Source organism: Pseudophryne corroboree, chromosome 6, assembly GCF_028390025.1.
Source record: "Pseudophryne corroboree isolate aPseCor3 chromosome 6, aPseCor3.hap2, whole genome shotgun sequence".
Classification (NCBI taxonomy): Eukaryota; Metazoa; Chordata; class Amphibia; order Anura; family Myobatrachidae; genus Pseudophryne; species Pseudophryne corroboree.
Genome location: NC_086449.1, coordinates 846,142,207 through 846,162,167, shown reverse-complemented (window position 1 = coordinate 846,162,167; position 19,961 = coordinate 846,142,207). Strand labels below are relative to the sequence as shown.

General features: G+C 50.4%; 1 protein-coding gene across 3 annotated transcripts in view; it reads right to left on the bottom strand.

Annotated features, from left to right (window-relative positions):
* Positions 1-19,961, bottom strand: part of RERG (RAS like estrogen regulated growth inhibitor) — a 333,438-nt gene that overhangs the window by 137,548 nt on the left and 175,929 nt on the right. For all 3 annotated transcript variants that reach the window (XR_010179772.1, XM_063929455.1, XM_063929454.1), the window contains one exon: positions 1,139-1,195. Coding sequence is in view for 2 of the 3 variants with exons in the window: in XM_063929455.1 (XP_063785525.1) it covers positions 1,139-1,195 (57 nt within the window). In the remaining variant the exon portion in view is untranslated. The remainder of the gene's footprint in view (positions 1-1,138; positions 1,196-19,961) is intronic.

Genomic DNA, 19,961 nt, shown 5'->3' with positions numbered 1-19,961 from the left:
GTAGTGTATAATTTGTATTGTTATCCCCTTTCAAATAATCCACTGTGGCGTTAGAACCCAGCGGTTAACTACAAATCGGTGTTGTGTCCTCTTTTCCCTGCTAGGGTTTAAAGTGTATTTAACTGTATAAGGTTTAAGAGTGTATTGATAAGGTGTGTACGCACTGCGGGTACTTTGTACCGTCAGCGCTGTATAAGGTTTAAGGTGTAACATCATTGCAGTGCTTTGCTGCATAAGGTTTAGAGTGTAATAACATCATTGCATTTCATTACTAATAAGGTTTAAAGTTTATCAAGAGTGTGTACGCGCGCTGTGTGTACTTTGTACCCCCAGCGCGGCGTTTGTACGCTAAGTCCGTACAACGTACGGGACTCTGTACGCAAATAGCGTACAAAGTGCGTAGCGTGTATATTAAGTATAGCGGCCGCAGCGGCTCCATGGTAAAAGTGTGTTTAAAGGTATAGCTTTATGGTTTAAGATAATATCGACATTATCACCGGAATGCCGTTCCTGATGACGTCATTTTTCAAAAGAGCTTCAGGAACGACGTTCCAGACAGTTCCAGCTGGAAAAATAGCTCTGAATGTTACTATATAACTTGCAAGCTAAGACAGTCTTAGTGCTGTTTAGACATTGTTCTGTTACTAGCCCCTGCAAAAGCAGATTTCATATTCTGAATTAACATTAATACATTTTACATAGAAACATAGAATGTTGCACAGATAAGAACCTCTTGTCCCATTTAGTCTGCCCCTTTTATAACCTTATAACAACCTCAAACCATATTTGATCCTTCTTTGTAAGGATATCCTTATGTCTATCCCAACCATATTTAAATTTCTCTACTGTCTTAGCCTCTACCACCTCTGACGGGAGGCGATTCCACTTATCCACTACCCTTTCTGTGATACCTCACTGAATTTGAAGAATGTTCCCCCCTGCAACTTGTTAAAACCCTAGATATATTTAAAAGTTTCTATCATGTCCCCCATTTCCCTTCAAACTATACATAAGATCTTTAGCCTTTCCTGGTAAGTTTTGTGGTGTAGGCCATGCCCATTGTATCTGTCCTTCCTTGTACAGTCTCTAATGTATTTACATGGTTTTGGAGAGCCTCTTGTAAAATGTAGAAACTTACCTAAAGTTGGATCATACTCCCAGATGAATCTTTTGGTTAGAAATCTCACCACAAGAGCTGCAAAATACAATAGTAATTATGAATTTATGTGATCAACAGTATCCTAATAACATGATCTGAGAAATACTGTAACATATTCCTAGAGATCAGGAAAACACATTAAATTCTACTATGCAAAAGTGTCACTTGTAAGCTTTTTATATTTATACATATGCCGACAGTGAGACTAGAATATTACATCAAGCACTTATTTGTCACTATTGCGCCTATTTACTGTATGTAGGTGAGCACAATGGGAGCGAGCTAGGAGGAGCGGGAAGGATGGTGTCAGGAGCTAGGAGGAGCGGGAAGGGTGGTATCAGGAACTAGGAGGAGCGGGAAGGATGGTGTCAGGAGCTAGGAGGAGCGGGAAGGATTGTGTCAGGAGCTAGGAGGAGCGGGAAGGACGGTGTCAGGAGCTAGGAGGAGCGGGAAGGACGGTGTCAGGAGCTAGGAGGAGCGGGAAGGACGGTGTCAGGAGCTAGGAGGAGCGGGAAGGACTGTGTCAGGAGCTAAGAGGAGCGGGAAGGACGGTGTCAGGAGCTAGGAGGAGCGGGAAGGATGGTGTCAGGAGCTAGGAGGAGCGGGAAGGATGGTGTCAGGAGCTAGGAGGAGCGGGAAGGATGGTGTCAGGAGCTAGGAGGAGCGGGAAGGATGGTGTCAGGAGCTAGGAGGAGCGGGAAGGATGGTGTCAGGAGCTAGGAGGAGCGGGAAGGATGGTGTCAGGAGCTAGGAGGAGCGGGAAGGATGGTGTCAGGAGCTAGGAGGAGCGGGAAGGATGGTGTCAGGAGCTAGGAGTAGCGGGAAGGATGGTGTCAGGAGCTAGGAGTAGCGGGAAGGATGGTGTCAGGAGCTAGGAGGAGCGGGAAGGAATGTGTCAGGAGCTAGGAGGAGCGGGAAGGATGGTCACAGGAGCTAGGAGGAGCGGGAAGGATTGTGTCAGGAGCTAGGAGGAGCGGGAAGGATGGTGTCAGGAGCTAGGAGGAGCGGGAAGGAATGTGTCAGGAGCTAGGAGGAGCGGGAAGGATGGTCACAGGAGCTAGGAGGAGCGGGAAGGATTGTGTCAGGAGCTAGGAGGAGCGGGAAGGATGGTGTCAGGAGCTAGGAGGAGCGGGAAGGATGGTGTCAGGAGTTAGGAGGAGCGGGAAGGATGGTGTCAGGAGCTAGTAGGAGCGGGAAGGATGGTGTCAGGAGCTAGGAGGAGCGGGAAGGATGGTGTCAGGAGCTAGGAGGAGCGGGAAGGATTGTGTCAGGAGCTAGGAGGAGCGGGAAGGATGGTGTCAGGAGCTAGGAGGATGGTGTCAGGAGCTAGGAGGAGCGGGAAGGATTGTGTCAGGAGCTAGGAGGAGCGGGAAGGATTGTGTCAGGAGCTAGGAGGAGCGGGAAGGATTGTGTCAGGAGCTAGGAGGAGCGGGAAGGATGGTGTCAGGAGCTAGGAGGAGCGGGAAGGATGTTGTCAGGAGCAAGGAGGAGCGGGAAGGATGTTGTCAGGAGCTAGGAGGAGCGGGAAGGATGGTGTCAGGAGCTAGGAGGAGCGGGAAGGATGGTGTCAGGAGCTAGGAGGAGCGGGAAGGATGGTGTCAGGAGCTAGGAGGAGCGGGAAGGATGGTGTCAGGAGCTAGGAGGAGCGGGAAGGATGGTGTCAGGAGCTAGTAGGAGCGGGAAGGATGGTGTCAGGAGCTAGGAGGAGCGGGAAGGATGGTGTCAGGAGCTAGGAGGAGCGGGAAGGATGGTGTCAGGAGCTAGGAGGAGCGGGAAGGATGGTGTCAGGAGCTAGGAGGAGCGGGAAGGATGGTGTCAGGAGCTAGGAGGAGCGGGAAGGACGGTGTCAGGAGCTAGGAGGAGCGGGAAGGACTGTGTCAGGAGCTAGGAGGAGCGGGAAGGACTGTGTCAGGAGCTAGGAGGAGCGGGAAGGACTGTGTCAGGAGCTAGGAGGAGCGGGAAGGACTGTGTCAGGAGCTAGGAAGAGCGGGAAGGATTGTGTCAGGAGCTAGGAGGAGAGGGAAGGATGGTTTCAGGAGCTAAGAGAAGCGGGAAGGATGGTGTCAGGAGCTAGGAGGAGCGGGAAGGATTGTGTCAGGAGCTAGGAGGAGCGGGAAGGATGGTGTCAGGAGCTAGTAGGAGCGGGAAGGATGGTGTCAGGAGCTAGGAGGAGCGGGAAGGATGGTGTCAGGAGCTAGGAGGAGCGGGAAGGATGGTGTCAGGAGCTAGGAGGAGCGGGAAGGATGGTGTCAGGAGCTAGTAGGAGCGGGAAGGATTGTGTCAGGAGCTAGTAGGAGCGGGAAGGATGGTGTCAGGAGCTAGGAGGAGCGGGAAGGATGGTGTCAGGTGCTAGGAGGAGCGGGAAGGATGGTGTCAGGAGCTAGGAGGAGCGGGAAGGATGGTGTCAGGAGCTAGGAGGAGCGGGAAGGATGGTGTCAGGAGCTAGGAGGAGCGGGAAGGATTGTGTCAGGAGCTAGGAAGAGCGGGAAGGATTGTGTCAGGAGCTAGGAGGAGCGGGAAGGATGGTGTCAGGAGCTAGGAGGAGCGGGAAGGATGGTGTCAGGAGCTAGTAGGAGCGGGAAGGATTGTGTCAGGAGCTAGGAGGAGCGGGAAGGATGGTGTCAGGAGCTAGGAGGAGCGGGAAGGATGGTGTCAGGAGCTAGGAGGAGCGGGAAGGATTGTGTCAGGAGCTAGGAGGAGCGGGAAGGATGGTGTCAGGAGCTAGGAGGAGCGGGAAGGATGGTGTCAGGAGCTAGGAGGAGCGGGAAGGATTGTGTCAGGAGCTAGGAGGAGCGGGAAGGATTGTGTCAGGAGCTAGGAGGAGCGGGAAGGATGGTGTCAGGAGCTAGGAGGAGCGGGAAGGATGGTGTCAGGAGCTAGGAGGAGCGGGAAGGATGGTGTCAGGAGCTAGGAGGAGCGGGAAGGATGGTGTCAGGAGCTAGGAGGAGCGGGAAGGATGGTGTCAGGAGCTAGGAGGAGCGGGAAGGATGGTGTCAGGAGCTAGGAGGAGCGGGAAGGATGGTGTCAGGAGCTAGGAGGAGCGGGAAGGATGGTGTCAGGAGCTAGGAGTAGCGGGAAGGATGGTGTCAGGAGCTAGGAGGAGCGGGAAGGAATGTGTCAGGAGCTAGGAGGAGCGGGAAGGATGGTCACAGGAGCTAGGAGGAGCGGGAAGGATTGTGTCAGGAGCTAGGAGGAGCGGGAAGGATGGTGTCAGGAGCTAGGAGGAGCGGGAAGGAATGTGTCAGGAGCTAGGAGGAGCGGGAAGGATGGTCACAGGAGCTAGGAGGAGCGGGAAGGATTGTGTCAGGAGCTAGGAGGAGCGGGAAGGATGGTGTCAGGAGCTAGGAGGAGCGGGAAGGATGGTGTCAGGAGTTAGGAGGAGCGGGAAGGATGGTGTCAGGAGCTAGTAGGAGCGGGAAGGATTGTGTCAGGAGCTAGGAGGAGCGGGAAGGACGGTGTCAGGAGCTAGTAGGAGCGGGAAGGACTGTGTCAGGAGCTAGGAGGAGCGGGAAGGATTGTGTCAGGAGCTAGGAGGAGCGGGAAGGATGGTGTCAGGAGCTAGGAGGAGCGGGAAGGATTGTGTCAGGAGCTAGGAGGAGCGGGAAGGATGGTGTCAGGAGCTAGGAGGAGCGGGAAGGATGGTGTCAGGAGCTAGGAGGAGCGGGAAGGATTGTGTCAGGAGCTAGGAGGAGCGGGAAGGATGGTGTCAGGAGCTAGGAGGATGGTGTCAGGAGCTAGGAGGAGCGGGAAGGATTGTGTCAGGAGCTAGGAGGAGCGGGAAGGATTGTGTCAGGAGCTAGGAGGAGTGGGAAGGAATGTGTCAGGAGCTAGGAGGAGCGGGAAGGATGGTGTCAGGAGCTAGGAGGAGCGGGAAGGATGTTGTCAGGAGCTAGGAGGAGCGGGAAGGATGTTGTCAGGAGCTAGGAGGAGCGGGAAGGATGGTGTCAGGAGCTAGGAGGAGCGGGAAGGATGGTGTCAGGAGCTAGGAGGAGCGGGAAGGATGGTGTCAGGAGCTAGGAGGAGCGGGAAGGATGGTGTCAGGAGCTAGGAGGAGCGGGAAGGATGGTGTCAGGAGCTAGTAGGAGCGGGAAGGATGGTGTCAGGAGCTAGGAGGAGCGGGAAGGATGGTGTCAGGAGCTAGGAGGAGCGGGAAGGATGGTGTCAGGAGCTAGGAGGAGCGGGAAGGATTGTGTCAGGAGCTAGGAGGAGCGGGAAGGATGGTGTCAGGAGCTAGGAGGAGCGGGAAGGATGGTGTCAGGAGCTAGGAGGAGCGGGAAGGACTGTGTCAGGAGCTAGGAGGAGCGGGAAGGACTGTGTCAGGAGCTAGGAGGAGCGGGAAGGACTGTGTCAGGAGCTAGGAGGAGCGGGAAGGACTGTGTCAGGAGCTAGGAAGAGCGGGAAGGATTGTGTCAGGAGCTAGGAGGAGAGGGAAGGATGGTTTCAGGAGCTAAGAGAAGCGGGAAGGATGGTGTCAGGAGCTAGGAGGAGCGGGAAGGATTGTGTCAGGAGCTAGGAGGAGCGGGAAGGATGGTGTCAGGAGCTAGTAGGAGCGGGAAGGATGGTGTCAGGAGCTAGGAGGAGCGGGAAGGATGGTGTCAGGAGCTAGGAGGAGCGGGAAGGATGGTGTCAGGAGCTAGGAGGAGCGGGAAGGATGGTGTCAGGAGCTAGTAGGAGCGGGAAGGATTGTGTCAGGAGCTAGTAGGAGCGGGAAGGATGGTGTCAGGAGCTAGGAGGAGCGGGAAGGATGGTGTCAGGTGCTAGGAGGAGCGGGAAGGATGGTGTCAGGAGCTAGGAGGAGCGGGAAGGATGGTGTCAGGAGCTAGGAGGAGCGGGAAGGATGGTGTCAGGAGCTAGGAGGAGCGGGAAGGATTGTGTCAGGAGCTAGGAGGAGCGGGAAGGATTGTGTCAGGAGCTAGGAGGAGCGGGAAGGATGGTGTCAGGAGCTAGGAGGAGCGGGAAGGATGGTGTCAGGAGCTAGTAGGAGCGGGAAGGATTGTGTCAGGAGCTAGGAGGAGCGGGAAGGATGGTGTCAGGAGCTAGGAGGAGCGGGAAGGATGGTGTCAGGAGCTAGGAGGAGCGGGAAGGATTGTGTCAGGAGCTAGGAGGAGCGGGAAGGATGGTGTCAGGAGCTAGGAGGAGCGGGAAGGATGGTGTCAGGAGCTAGGAGGAGCGGGAAGGATTGTGTCAGGAGCTAGGAGGAGCGGGAAGGATTGTGTCAGGAGCTAGGAGGAGCGGGAAGGATGGTGTAAGGAGCTAGGAGGAGCGGGAAGGATGGTGTCAGGAGCTAGGAGGAGCGGGAAGGATGGTGTCAGGAGCTAGTAGGAGCGGGAAGGATGGTGTCAAGACATATTCCTATGGATGTCACTTCATTTGCATAGGACGCTGCATTCCTGATATAGTGGCCAACCGTAGAAACCGTTTCCAGCTACAATATCATGGAATGAGCTGATCCGTGCTTAGCATTGGGGAACAATCATGTTCAAATGAATTAGGTGATGGAAAAGTGATCGTGGGCAGAAATTAGATTCTTTTCACTTTTTCAGCCATGTCATTTCTATTCTTAAGACTGTAATCTCACAAAGAACAGTGTGTGCACGAAACACCCTCTGCAAAATGGAATGTACTTACCATGTGTATTTAATGATTATATTATACCACTTTTCCAGCCAAGTCCCGGTTCTGACCCGAGATTTGGAATACAGACATGGGCCTGACTCTTTACACCTGAATTATTTCCCGGGTTGGAGATATTTACCCGGGAAACACAGATGAATCTCCCATGGTGTAAACGGGAGGAATGACCTAGCTTATCCGTTTACACTGTCCCTTAATCCAGTCCTTCCTGACACCAACCATGCAAGCTAACCAGGATGGATTCATGGGTAGCTGGACCCGAATTATCCCTTTTCCACTGAGCAGCAACCCGGGTTATCACGCCAATAACCTGGGCTTTAGCGGCAGTGGAAAAGGGGTATAAGTAGGTGCTCACCTGGCAAAAAGACAATCCAGTCCTTGTAGATAGTCCCCTAACTGACATGAGAAACTAACAGTCAGACTTATGGTGGGTACATAGTATGCGATGCGCTCTATGAGCGATATCGTATACTGTTTCCCCTCCCGGGCCGGGCCGCTGATATATGCGATATTGCATAGTGACATCATGCCATGGCCGGACCGAACATGCAGCTCCTGACGACATGTACAGCCGACATCGGCCACCGCTGGCAGCATACACACTGGGCAATATCGGAAACGATATCGCTCAGGAGGGCAAAAATTAAAGATATTGTTTAAAAAAAATCACCAAGTGCGTACCCACCATTAGGGGCATATTTATCACAATCATCTTCTCACATGCAGATGGTTATGATATATTCCCCCAAAATCGCATTGCAATAATTAAATACACCGCAAGGATGTATCAATTATCAAATGCAGGGACAGGGCTTGTGAGAAAGCTCTGTTCCTGCCAATCCACTTACCCCCCTCCCCTGCCCCCTTCGCTTACACTTACCTGCAGCCAGGACTGGTGAGCAGTGATCCAGGAGGGTAGTCTGTCATCTGAGCCTGTGTTCCGCTGTGACCCTCAGTGCTGTAAAGTGAGATGCCAGCTTCACACTGGAGGTCACAGCAGGAGCACAGAGATCAAATGATAGGCTGAGCTCACCGGATCACTGATCACAGGTCCCAGGGTGCAGGTAAGAGTAACTGTTTTCTTACATAGTGTTCACAGATACACCCACCACAGAGCACCAGGGTGACCGCCATACAATATAGTGAGCATCAGTGAGCACCGTGTGCTGCTTTACACTGCAGAGAGCATCAGTTACCTCCATACCATGCAAAGAGTAACAATGACCGCTATACAATATAGTGAGCATCAGTGAGCACCGTGTGCTGCTTTACACTGCAGAGAGCATCAGTTACCTCCATACCATGCAAAGAGTAACAATGACCGCTATACAATATAGTGAGCATCAGTGAGCACCTTGTGCTGCTTTACACTGCAGAGAGCATCAGTTACCTCCATACCATGCAGAGAGTAACAATGACCGCTATACAATATAGTGAGCATCAGTGAGCACCTTGTGCTGCTTTACACTGCAGAGAGCATCAGTTACCTCCATACCATGCAAAGAGTAACAATGACCGCTATACAATATAGTGAGCATCAGTGAGCACCTTGTGCTGCTTTACACTGCAGAGAGCATCAGTTACCTCCATACCATGCAAAGAGTAACAATGACCGCCATACAATATAGTGAGCATCAGTGAGCACCGTGTGCTGCTTTACACTGCAGAGAGCATCAGTTACCTCCATACCATGCAGAGAGTAACAATGACCGCTATACAATATAGTGAGCACCTTGTGCTGCCTTACACTGCAGAGAGCATCAGTTACCTCCATACCATGCAAAGAGTAACAATGACCGCTATACAATATAGTGAGCATCAGTGAGCACCTTGTGCTGCTTTACACTGCAGAGAGCATCAGTTACCTCCATACCATGCAAAGAGTAACAATGACCGCCATACAATATAGTGAGCATCAGTGAGCACATTGTGCTGCTTTACACTGCAGAGAGCATCAGTTACCTCCATACCATGCAGAGAGTAACAATGACCGCCATATAATATAGTGAGCATCAGTGAGCACCGTGTGCTGCTTTACACTGCAGAGAGCATCAGTTACCTCCATACCATGCAAAGAGTAACAATGACCGCCATACAATATAGTGAGCATCAGTGAGCACATTGTGCTGCTTTACACTGCAGAGAGCATCAGTTACCTCCATACCATGCAGAGAGTAACAATGACCGCTATACAATATAGTGAGCATCAGTGAGCACCTTGTGCTGCTTTACACTGCAGAGAGCATCAGTTACCTCCATACCATGCAGAGAGTAACAATGACCGCCATATAATATAGTGAGCATCAGTGAGCACCGTGTGCTGCTTTACACTGCAGAGAGCATCAGTTACCTCCATACCATGCAGAGAGTAACAATGACCGCCATATAATATAGTGAGCATCAGTGAGCACCTTGTGCTGCTTTACACTGCAGAGAGCATCAGTTACCTCCATACCATGCAAAGAGTAACAATGACCGCTATACAATATAGTGAGCATCAGTGAGCACCGTGTGCTGCTTTACACTGCAGAGAGCATCAGTTACCTCCATACCATGCAGAGAGTAACAATGACCGCCATATAATATAGTGAGCATCAGTGAGCACCTTGTGCTGCTTTACACTGCAGAGAGCATCAGTTACCTCCATACCATGCAAAGAGTAACAATGACCGCTATACAATATAGTGAGCATCAGTGAGCACCGTGTGCTGCTTTACACTGCAGAGAGCATCAGTTACCTCCATACCATGCAGAGAGTAACAATGACCGCCATATAATATAGTGAGCATCAGTGAGCACCGTGTGCTGCTTTACACTGCAGAGATCAGTTACCTCCATACCATGCAGAAAGTAACAATGACCGCCATACAATACAGAAAGTAGTTATGACTATAGTACTGTCAAAACATTAGTGTGACCACCTTATAATACAGAGATCATTACTGAGACAGATGAACAGTACAAGGAACATCACAATGACTGTTGTATAATGCAGAGCACAAGTGATCACCATACAATACAGAGTAGCTGTGACCACTATATACTACAATGAGCATCAGTGACTGCCATACAATACAGAGTAGCATCAGTGACTGCCATACAATACAGAGTAGCATCAGTGACTGCCATACAATACAGAGAGCATCAATAATAAACATATCATACAGAAAGCACCAGTGACCCCAATACAATTTACAGAGAGCATCACTGACCTCCATTTAATCCAGAGAGTAACAGTAAACATCCTGTAATGCCGACTAGCCATATACTACAGAGACCGTCACGCAATACACAGATCATCAGTGACCATATGATACATACTTTTGATCACCTTACAATATCATTCCCTCATCTGAAATTAACTTCTCCACAAACTACTTCAGCATCATTGGAAGGTATTCTAAGGGATAGTATTCAGAAGTTCCTTGAAGTCAATAAGGTCATTAAAAGGATTCAACATGGATTTGTGAAGGAGAGATCATGTCAAACCAACTTACTTGGCTTTTATGAAACAGTAAGTGCGAACCTTGATCAGGGTAAGGAGGTGGGTGTAATCTTTAGACTTTGCCAAAGCTTTCGACACTGTACCACACATGCGACTTATCTATAAGCTACAAGAAATAGGGCTAGGGAGCACAATATGCACTTGGGTCAAAAACAAGATTTATGTTAAGAACTTACCATTGTTAAATCTCTTTCTGTGAGGTATACTGGGCTCCACAAGGATTAACATCGGGTGTAGAGTAGGATCTTTATCCGAGGCACCAACAGGCTCAAAGCTTTGACCTTCTTCCCAAGATGCATAGCGCCACCTCCTATATCACCCAGCCTCCGTGCACAGGAGCTCAGTTTCGTTAACCAGCCCAGTGCAGTAGCAGGTACCAGAGACGACTAATATGAGTAGCTACATAGACCACACACTCACCACAGGAGAGGGTGTCAGCGGCTAATGCCACACCAACCAAAAATAAGCAAAGTGTGTCAGGGTGGGCGCCTTGTGGAGCCCAGTGTACCTCGCAGAAAGATTTAACAACGGTAATTTCTTACCATAAATCTCGTTTTCTGCTGCGGGGTACACTGGGCTCCACAAGGATTAACATCGAGGATGTCCTAAAGCAGTTCCTTATGAGAAGGGACGCACTGTAGCGGGCACAAGGACCCGGCGTCCTAAGGAAGCATCCTGGGAGGCGGCAGTATCGAAGGCATAGAACCTTATGAACGTGTTCACTGAGGACCACATAGCCGCCGTGCACAATTGTTCAAGGGTCGCACCACGGTGGGCCACCCAAGAAGGTCCAACCGACCGAGTAGAATGGGCTTTAATGGTAGCAGGAGCTGAACGACCAGCCTGTACATAAGCATGTGCAAACACCATTCTAATCCATCTGGCCAGGGTCTGGTTGGAAGCAGGCCAGCCACGTTTAAGAAAACCAAACAATACAAAAAGAGAATCAGATTCCCTAATGGAGGATGCTCTCTTTACATAGATACGAAGAGCCCGTATCACATCCAAAGATCGTTCTTTGGCAGACAACTCAGGAGAATTAAAGGCCGGAACCACAATCTCCTGGTTAAGGTGGAAGGAAGCCACCACCTTAGGTAAATAACCCGGTCGCGTCCTAAGAACCACCCGGTCACGGTGAAAAATCAGATGGGGGGGGGGGGGGGGGACGTACAGGATAAGGCACCCATGTCCGAAACCCTTCTAGCTGAAGCAATAGCCAGCAAAAACAGAACCTTAAGGGAAAGCCACTTAAGGTCAGCAAAGGCAAGCGGTTCAAACGGAGACTCTTGCAAGGGCTCCAGAACCACCGACAGATCCCAAGGGCCCACAGGTGGGACATAAGGAGGCTGCATCCGCAACACGCCCTAAGTGAATGTATGAACATCAGGTACGGCAGCAATCTTTCTCTGAAACCAAACCGACAAGGCAGAAATGTGAACCTTGAGGGAGGCCAGACGAAAGGCCTAAGTCCAGGCTCTGTTGTAAGAAGGCCAACAGTTTGGCCGAGCTAAACTTGAAAATGTCATGATTATGAGACGCACACCAAGTTAAGTAAGCATTCCAGACCCTATGGTAAATCAGAGCAGAAGCCGGCTTACGGGCCTTTAACATAGTTTTATCGACCGCCTCAGAAAAAAAACCCTTGGCCCTCAGGACGGAAGCTTCAAGAGCCGTGCCGTCAAAGCCAGACGGGCCAAGTCCTGGTAAACACAAGGGCCCTGAAAGAGGAGATCTGGTCATTGTGGAAGTAGAAGGGGACGATCAAATGAGAGGCCCTGTAGAACGGAGAACCAGTGCCGCCTGGGCCACGCTGAAGCGACCAGAAGTAGGTTTCCTCCTTCTGCCCAGAGTAATACAGAAGTTCAAGCAAGGAGTGACACCGGAGGGAACACATACAGCAGCCAAAAGTTCCATGGGATTCACAGAGCATCCACGAACGCTGCTTGAGGATCCCTTGTCCTTGCTCCGAAGACCGGAAGCTCGTGATTGTGTCGAGACGCCATCAGGTCCACATCTGGAAGGACCCACTTGTCCACGAGAAGTTGAAACACCTCTGGATGGAGGCTCCATTCTCCGGCGTGTACGTCCTGACGACTGAGAAAGTCCGCTTCGCAGTTTAGGAACCTCGGAATGAACACTGCGGATATGGCCGGCAGATGGCGTTCTGCCCACTGAAGAATCCGTGATACTTCCCTCATTGCCATGCGGCTTCAAGTGCCGCCTTGATGAGTGATGTACGCCACCATGGTGGCGTTGTCCGATTGTACTTGAACAGATCTGTTCTGTATTAGACGCTGGGCCATTGCATTGAACACTGCCCGCAGTTCAAGAATATTTATCAGGAGTAGAGACTCCTCCTTGGTCCACCGACCCTGAAGAGAGTGTTGTTCCAACACCACGCCCCAACCTCTAAGACTGGCATCCGTCATCAGCAGGACCAAGTTGGATATCCAGAAGGGATGGCATCTGCTCAATCGTTGGTCCTAAAGCCACCAGCTCAGTGACAGGCTGACCTACGGAGACAAGGAGATCATGTGAGATCTGATCCGGTGATGCAGGCTGTCCCACTTGGCCAGAATTAACTTCTGCAGAGGGCGAGAATGGAATTGAGCATACTCCATGTCGAAAGAGACCTAGCACTTGCACTGCCGAATGTATCGACACTTGCGGACGAGATAGGAAGCATCGAATCCTGTCCTGAAGCATCAGGACCTTCTCCTAAGACCAGAACAACCGTTGGTTGCGAGTGTCCAATAACGCTGTCAGGTGTACCATGCTCCGAGCAGGAACCAGGGAGGATTTCTTCCAGATGACCAGCCACCGGTGGGCTTTTATGAACTGGACCGTCAAATCTAGAGGACACAGGAGAAGTTCTGAGGAATTTGCCAGGATCAACAAATCATCCAAATACGGTAGGATCCTGACCCCTTGTTGACGGCGGAGTGTAGCCGTCATGACCGCCATTACTTTGGTGAAAACTCGGGGAGCCGTTGTCAAACCAAAGGGTAACGCCCGAAATTGGTAATGAAGGTTGCCCACCGCAAATCGCAGGTACTGTTGAGGAGAAACCGCAATAGGAATATGCAGGTAGGCATCCTGTATGTCCAGGGAGACCATACAGTCCCCAGGCTCCATGTCCAGAACAATAGAGTGCAGAGTTTCCATACAAAACTTGGAGACCCGCACATACTTGTTCAAGGACTTCAGATTGAGAATGGGCCGCGAGGACCCGTTCGGTTTCGGGACTAGAAACAGCGGTGAATAGTACCCCTTGCCTCTCTGAGTCATAGGCACCTGTACTACCACTCCTGTGGTCAGGAGGGAATGTACCACCGAATGCAGAGTGTTTGCCTTTGCCAGGCCAGAGGAACATCTGTCAGGCAAAATCGATGAGGGGGACGATTCTTGAAGGGTACGGCGTAACCTCGAGTGACGACTTACCTTATCCAGGCATCGGAAGTGGTCTTCAACCATTCCTGGGCAAAACTTATAGAAGTCAGCCCCCCTCCCTGGGGTGACGGTAGGTACTAGCAGAACAGAGGAAACTACCATGCGTGCCACATGAGAATCTACAGGCAGAGGAGTTTCCAAATTTTTACATAGCTCCGCAGAGAGAGGATAGCGAGCCAACAGTCTCTTATGCGGTGTGAATTTCGTCCCCGGATTTTACCAGGATTCCTGATGTATGTCAGCCAGGTGTTGAGAATGAGGTAAAACTCGTTTAACCACCTTCTTATGTTTAAATCTGTCTGGATATTTAGAGACAGCCGCAGGCTCAGGTTCATCAGAGACCTGAAGAATGAGCCCGATAGCCTCAATCAAATCAGGGACATCCACCATTGACTTCCCTTCCCCATCAGAAGCATCTGAGTCAATATCTGTGGGGTCAGTATATGCACCATCCTCCTCAGAGGATGTGTCCGGGATAGCAGTGGATTGTGAGGAGGTAATGGCCCGTTTAGAATATATCTTAATCTTAGGTGGGCGAGAGTGAGATTTAGATTTAATCAGTGACTGGTTCAATTGCTGTAACTGAGTGGAGATTTGATCTGCACATGGCGGATTAATTGCAGGGACCATAAACTGCCGCATTGGCACAGGCGGTCCCACAGGGGGCGCCAGTTTAGTTACAAGCGTGTTTAACAGCGTGAAAAAAGGTAGCCCAAGGTGGGTCATTTGTTGCCCCCGGTGCTACAGACCCACTGGGGGGTAAGGAACCCCCTGAACCTGAACTCTCTGCTGCCATATTTTCCTCCAAAATGTCTGCAGCATCATCACCACCACGCAATGTGGGAGAAGCCCCAGCTCAGTTGCCTCATGTAGCTGACATAAGAAGAAGCACAATATCGGGCAACCTGGTACAATTCTTAGTAGCGATATACCTAGCAAGAACTCCCAGTGTAGTGTGACTGTCAGCACAAACCGGGAAACCAAGAGATATATGGTGACTATAAATCACAAGGAAAAATACACAGCAGTATAGCTTGTGAAATACCCATATTATTCAGAAAACCTGACACACTTAGCCCCTCTGGTTACAGAATATAGGAGTAGCACGCTGAGTGAAATAACAGATATGGCAGCCACGCAGCAGCTACATGCACACACATATATATATATATATATATATATATATATATAGTCACAAGTGTACCATGCAGGAATTATACATCATACAACTGCACTGGACTAGCAATACAAAGTTATACTCAGTATGGCTATATATGTACACAGTAGATATAACAAAGCACAGTAGATACTGGATGTATATCACAGGGTGTTTGTACCACTCAATCCTGACTGTATGCACTCTTTCTTAACTAACACTGTCCCAGTGACAGGAAGTGAATAATAAGATTTTACTCACCGGTAAATCTATTTCTCGTACTCCGCAGTGGATGCTGGGAACTCCGTAAGGACCATGGGGAATAGCGGCTCCGCAGGAGACTGGGCACAACTAAAGAAAGCTTTAGGACTACCTGGTGTGCACTGGCTCCTCCCACTATGACTCTCCTCCAGACCTCAGTTAGGATACTGTGCCCGGAAGAGCTGACATAAGAAGGAAAGGATTTTGAATCCCGGGTAAGACTCATACCAGCCACACCAATCACACCGTATAACTCGTGATATTATACCCAGTTAACAGTATGAAATATAACTGAGCCTCAGTAACTGATGGCTCATAACAATAACCCTTTAGTTAGGCAATAACTATATACACTATATACAAGTATTGCAGACAATCCGCACTTGGGACGGGCGCCCAGCATCCACTACGGACTACGAGAAATAGATTTACCGGTGAGTAAAATCTTATTTTCTCTGACGTCCTAGTGGATGCTGGGAACTCCGTAAGGACCATGGGGATTATACCAAAGCTCCCAAACGGGCGGGAGAGTGCGGATGACTCTGCAGCACCGAATGAGCAAACTCAAGGTCCTCCTCAGCCAGGGTATCAAACTTGTAGACTTTTGCAAAAATGTTTGAACCCGACCAAGTAACAGCTCGGCAAAAATGTAAAGCCGAGACCCCTCGGGCAGCCGCCCAAGAAGAGCCCACTTTCCTCGTGGAATGGGCTTTTACAGATTTTAGGGTGCGGCAGTCCAGCCGCAGAATGTGCAAGTTGAATCGTGCTACAGATCCAGCGAGCAATAGTCTGCTTAGAAGCAGGAGCACCCAGCTTGTTGGGTGCATACAGGATAAATAGCGAGTCAGTTTTCCTGACTCCAGCCGTCCTGGAAACATATATTTTCAGGGCCCTGACTACGTCCAGTAACCTGGAGTCCTCCAAGTCCCACGTAGCCGCAGGCACCACAATAGGTTGGTTCACATGAAAAGCTGATACCACCTTAGGAAGGAATTGGGAACGAGTCCTCAATTCCGCCCTATCCATATGAAAATCAGATAAGGGCTTTTGCATGACAAAACCGCCAATTCTGATACACGCCTGGCCGACGCCAAGGCCAACAGCATGACCACTTTCCACGTGAGGTATTTTAGCTCTACGGATTTAAGTGGCTCAACCCAATGCGACTTCAGGAAATCCAACACCACGTTGAGATCCCACGGTGCCACTAGAGGCACAAACGGGGGCTGAATATGCAGCACTCCCTTAACAAAAGTCTGAACTTCAGGCAGTGAAGCCAGTTCTTTTTGGAAGAAAATGTACAGAGCCGAAATCTGGACCTTAATGGAACCCAATTTTAGGCCCGTAGTCACTCCTGACTGTAGGAAGTGCAGAAATCGACCCAGTTGAAATTCCTCCGTTGGGGCCTTCCTGGCCTCACACCAAGCAACATATTTTTGCCATATGCAGTGTTTTTCGATCACCTCTTTCCTAGCCTCAATCAGCGTAGGAATGACTTCTTCCGGAATGCCTTTTTCCTTTAGGATCCGGTGTTCAACCGCCATGCCGTCAAACACAGCCGTGGTAAGTCTTGGAACAGGCAGGGCCCCTGCTGCAGCAGGTCCTGTCTGAACGGCAGAGGCAATGGGTCCTCTGAGATCATTTCTTGAAGTTCTGGGTACCAAGCTCTTCTTGGCCAATCCGGAACCACGAGTATAGTTCTTACTCCTCTCCGTCTTAGTATTCTCAGTACCTTGGGTATGAGATGCAAAGGAAGGAACACATACACCGACTGGTACACCCACGGTGTTACCAGAGCGTCCACAGCTATCGCCTGAGGGTCCCTTGACCTGGCGCAATATCTTTTTAGCTTTTTGTTGAGGCGGGACGCCATCATGTCCACCTGTGGCCTTTCCCAATGGTGTACAATCATTTTGAAGACTTCTGGATGAAGTCCCCACTCTCCCGGGTGGAGGTCGTGCCTGCTGAGAAAGTCTGCTTCCCAGTTGTCCACTCCGGGAATGCACACTGCTGACAGTGCTAACCCATTGGAAAATCCTTGTGGCTTCTGCCATCACCATCCTGCTTCTTGTGCCGCCCTGCTGGTTTACATGGGCAACCGCCGTGATGTTGTCTGACTGGATCAGCACCAGCTGGTGTTGAAGCAGGGTCTAGCCTGACTTAGGGCATTGTGAATGGCCCTTAGTCCCAGAATATTTATGTGTAGGGAAGTCTCCTGACTTGACCATAGTCCTCTGAAGATGCGACCCGGACCACTTGTCCAACAGATCCCACTGGAAGATCCTTGCATGGAACCTGCCGAATGGAATTTCTTCGTAAGAAGCTACCATCTTTCCCAGGACTCGCGTGCATTGATGCACCGACACCTGTATTTGTTTTAGGAGGTCTCTGACTACAGATGACAACTCCTTGGCCTTCTCCTCCGGGAGAAACCCTTTTTCCTGTTCTGTGTCCAGAACCATACCCAGGAACAGTAGACGCGTCGTAGGAACCAGCTGCGACTTTGGACTATTCAGAATCCAGCCGTGCTGTTGTAGCACTTCTCGAGATAGTGCTACTCCGACGAACAACTGCTCCCTGGACCTCGCCTTTATAAGGAGATCGTCCAAGTACGGGATAATTATAACTCCCTTTTTTTTGAAGGAGTATCATCATGTCGGCCATTACCTTGGTAAATACCCTCGGTGCCGGGGACAGACCAACGGCAACGTCTGGAATTGGTAATGACAGTCCTGTACCACAATTTTGAGGTACTCCTGGTGAGGAGGGTAAATGGGGACATGCAGGTAAGCATCCTTGATGTCCAGTGATACCATGTAATCCCCTTCGTCCAGGCTTGCAATAACCGCCCTGAGCGATTCCATTTTGAACTTGAACCTTCGTATATAAGTGTTCAAGGATTTCAATCTTAGAATGGGTCTCACCGAACCGTCTGGTTTCGGTACCACCAACATTGTGGAATAGTAACCCCGGCTTTGTTGAAGGAGGGGTACCTTGATTATCACCTGCTGGAAGTACAGCTTGTGAATTGCCGCCAGTACTACCTCTCCTCGAGGGCAGCAGGCAAGGCTGATTTGAGGTAACGGCGAGGGGGAGTCGCCTCGAACTCCAGCTTGTATCCCTGTGATACTACTTGCAGAACCCAGGGATCCACCTGTGAGCGAGCCCACCGGTCGCTGAAGTTCCCGAGACGCGCCCCCACCGCACCTGGCTCCACCTGTGGAGCCCCAGCGTCATGCGGTGGCCTCAGAGGAAGCGGGGGAAGATTTTTGATCCTGGGAACTGGCTGTCTGGTGCAGCTTTTTCCTTCTTCCCTTGTCTCTGTGCAGAAAGGAAGCGCCTTTGACCCGCTTGCTTTTCTGAAGCCGAAAGGACTGTACCTTATAATACGGTGCTTTCTTAGGCTGTGAGGAAACTTGAGGTAAATTTTTTTTCTTCCCAGCTGTTGCTGTGGATATGAGGTCCCAGAGACCATCCCCAAACAATTCCTCACCCTTATAAGGCAGAATCTTCATGTGCCTTCTAAAGTCAGCATCGCCTGTCCACTGCCGGGTCCCTAATACCCTCCTGGCAGAATGGACATTGCATTAATTCTGGATGCCAGCCGGCAAATATCCCTCTGTGCATCCCTCATATATAAGACAACGTCTTTAATATGCTCAATTGTTAGCAAATAGTATCCCTGTCCTAACAGGGTAATAGACCACGCTGCAGCAGCACTATCCATGCTGAGGCAATTGCAGGTCTCAGTATAGTACCTGAGTGTGTATTACAGACTTCAGGATAGCCTCCTGCTTTTTATCAGCAGGCTCCTTCAGAGTGGCCGTATTCTAAGACGGCAGTGCCACCTTTTTTGACAAACGTGTGAGCGCCTTATCCACCGTAGGGGATATCTCCCAACGTGACCTATCCTCTGGCGGGAAAGGGTACGCCATCAGTAACTTTTTAGAAATTACCAGTTTCTTATCGGGGGGAACCCACGCTTCTTCACACACTTCATTCACTCATCTGATGGGGGAACAAAACACTGTCTGCTTTTTCTCCCCAAACATAAAACCCCTTTCTTTTTTTGGTACCTGGGTTAATGTCAGAAATGTGGAACACATTTTTCATTGCCGAGATCATGCAACGGATGTTTCTAGTGGATTGTGTATATGTCTCAACCTCGTCGACACTGGAATCAGACTCCGTGTCGACATCTGTGTCAGCCATCTGAGGTAGCGGGCGTTTTTGAGCCCCTGATGGCCTTTGAGACGCCTGGGCAGGCGCGGGTTGAGAAGCCGGCTGTCCCCCAGCTGTTACGTCATCCAGCCTTTTATGTAAGGAGTTGACACTGTCGGTTAATACCTTCCACCTATCCATCCACTCTGGTGTCGGCCCCACAGGGGGCGACATCCCATTTATCTGCATCTGCTCCGTCTCCACATAAGCCTCCTCATCAACCATGTCGACACAGCCGTACCGACACACCGCACACACACAGGGAATGCTCTGACTGAGGACAGGACGCCACAAAGTCCTTTGGGGAGACAGAGAGAGAGTATGCCAGCACACACCAGAGCGCTATATAATGCAGGGATTCACACTACCCACAGTGATTTTTCCCTTATAGCTGCTATAATACACAGATTTGCGCCTAAATTTAGTGCCCCCCTCTCTTTTTAACCCTTTGAGCCTGAAAACTACAGGGGAGAGCCTGGGGAGCTGTCTTCCAGCTGCACTGTGAAGAGAAAATGGCGCCAGTGTGCTGAGGGAGATAGCCCCGCCCCTTTTTCGGATGACTTTTCTCCCGCTTT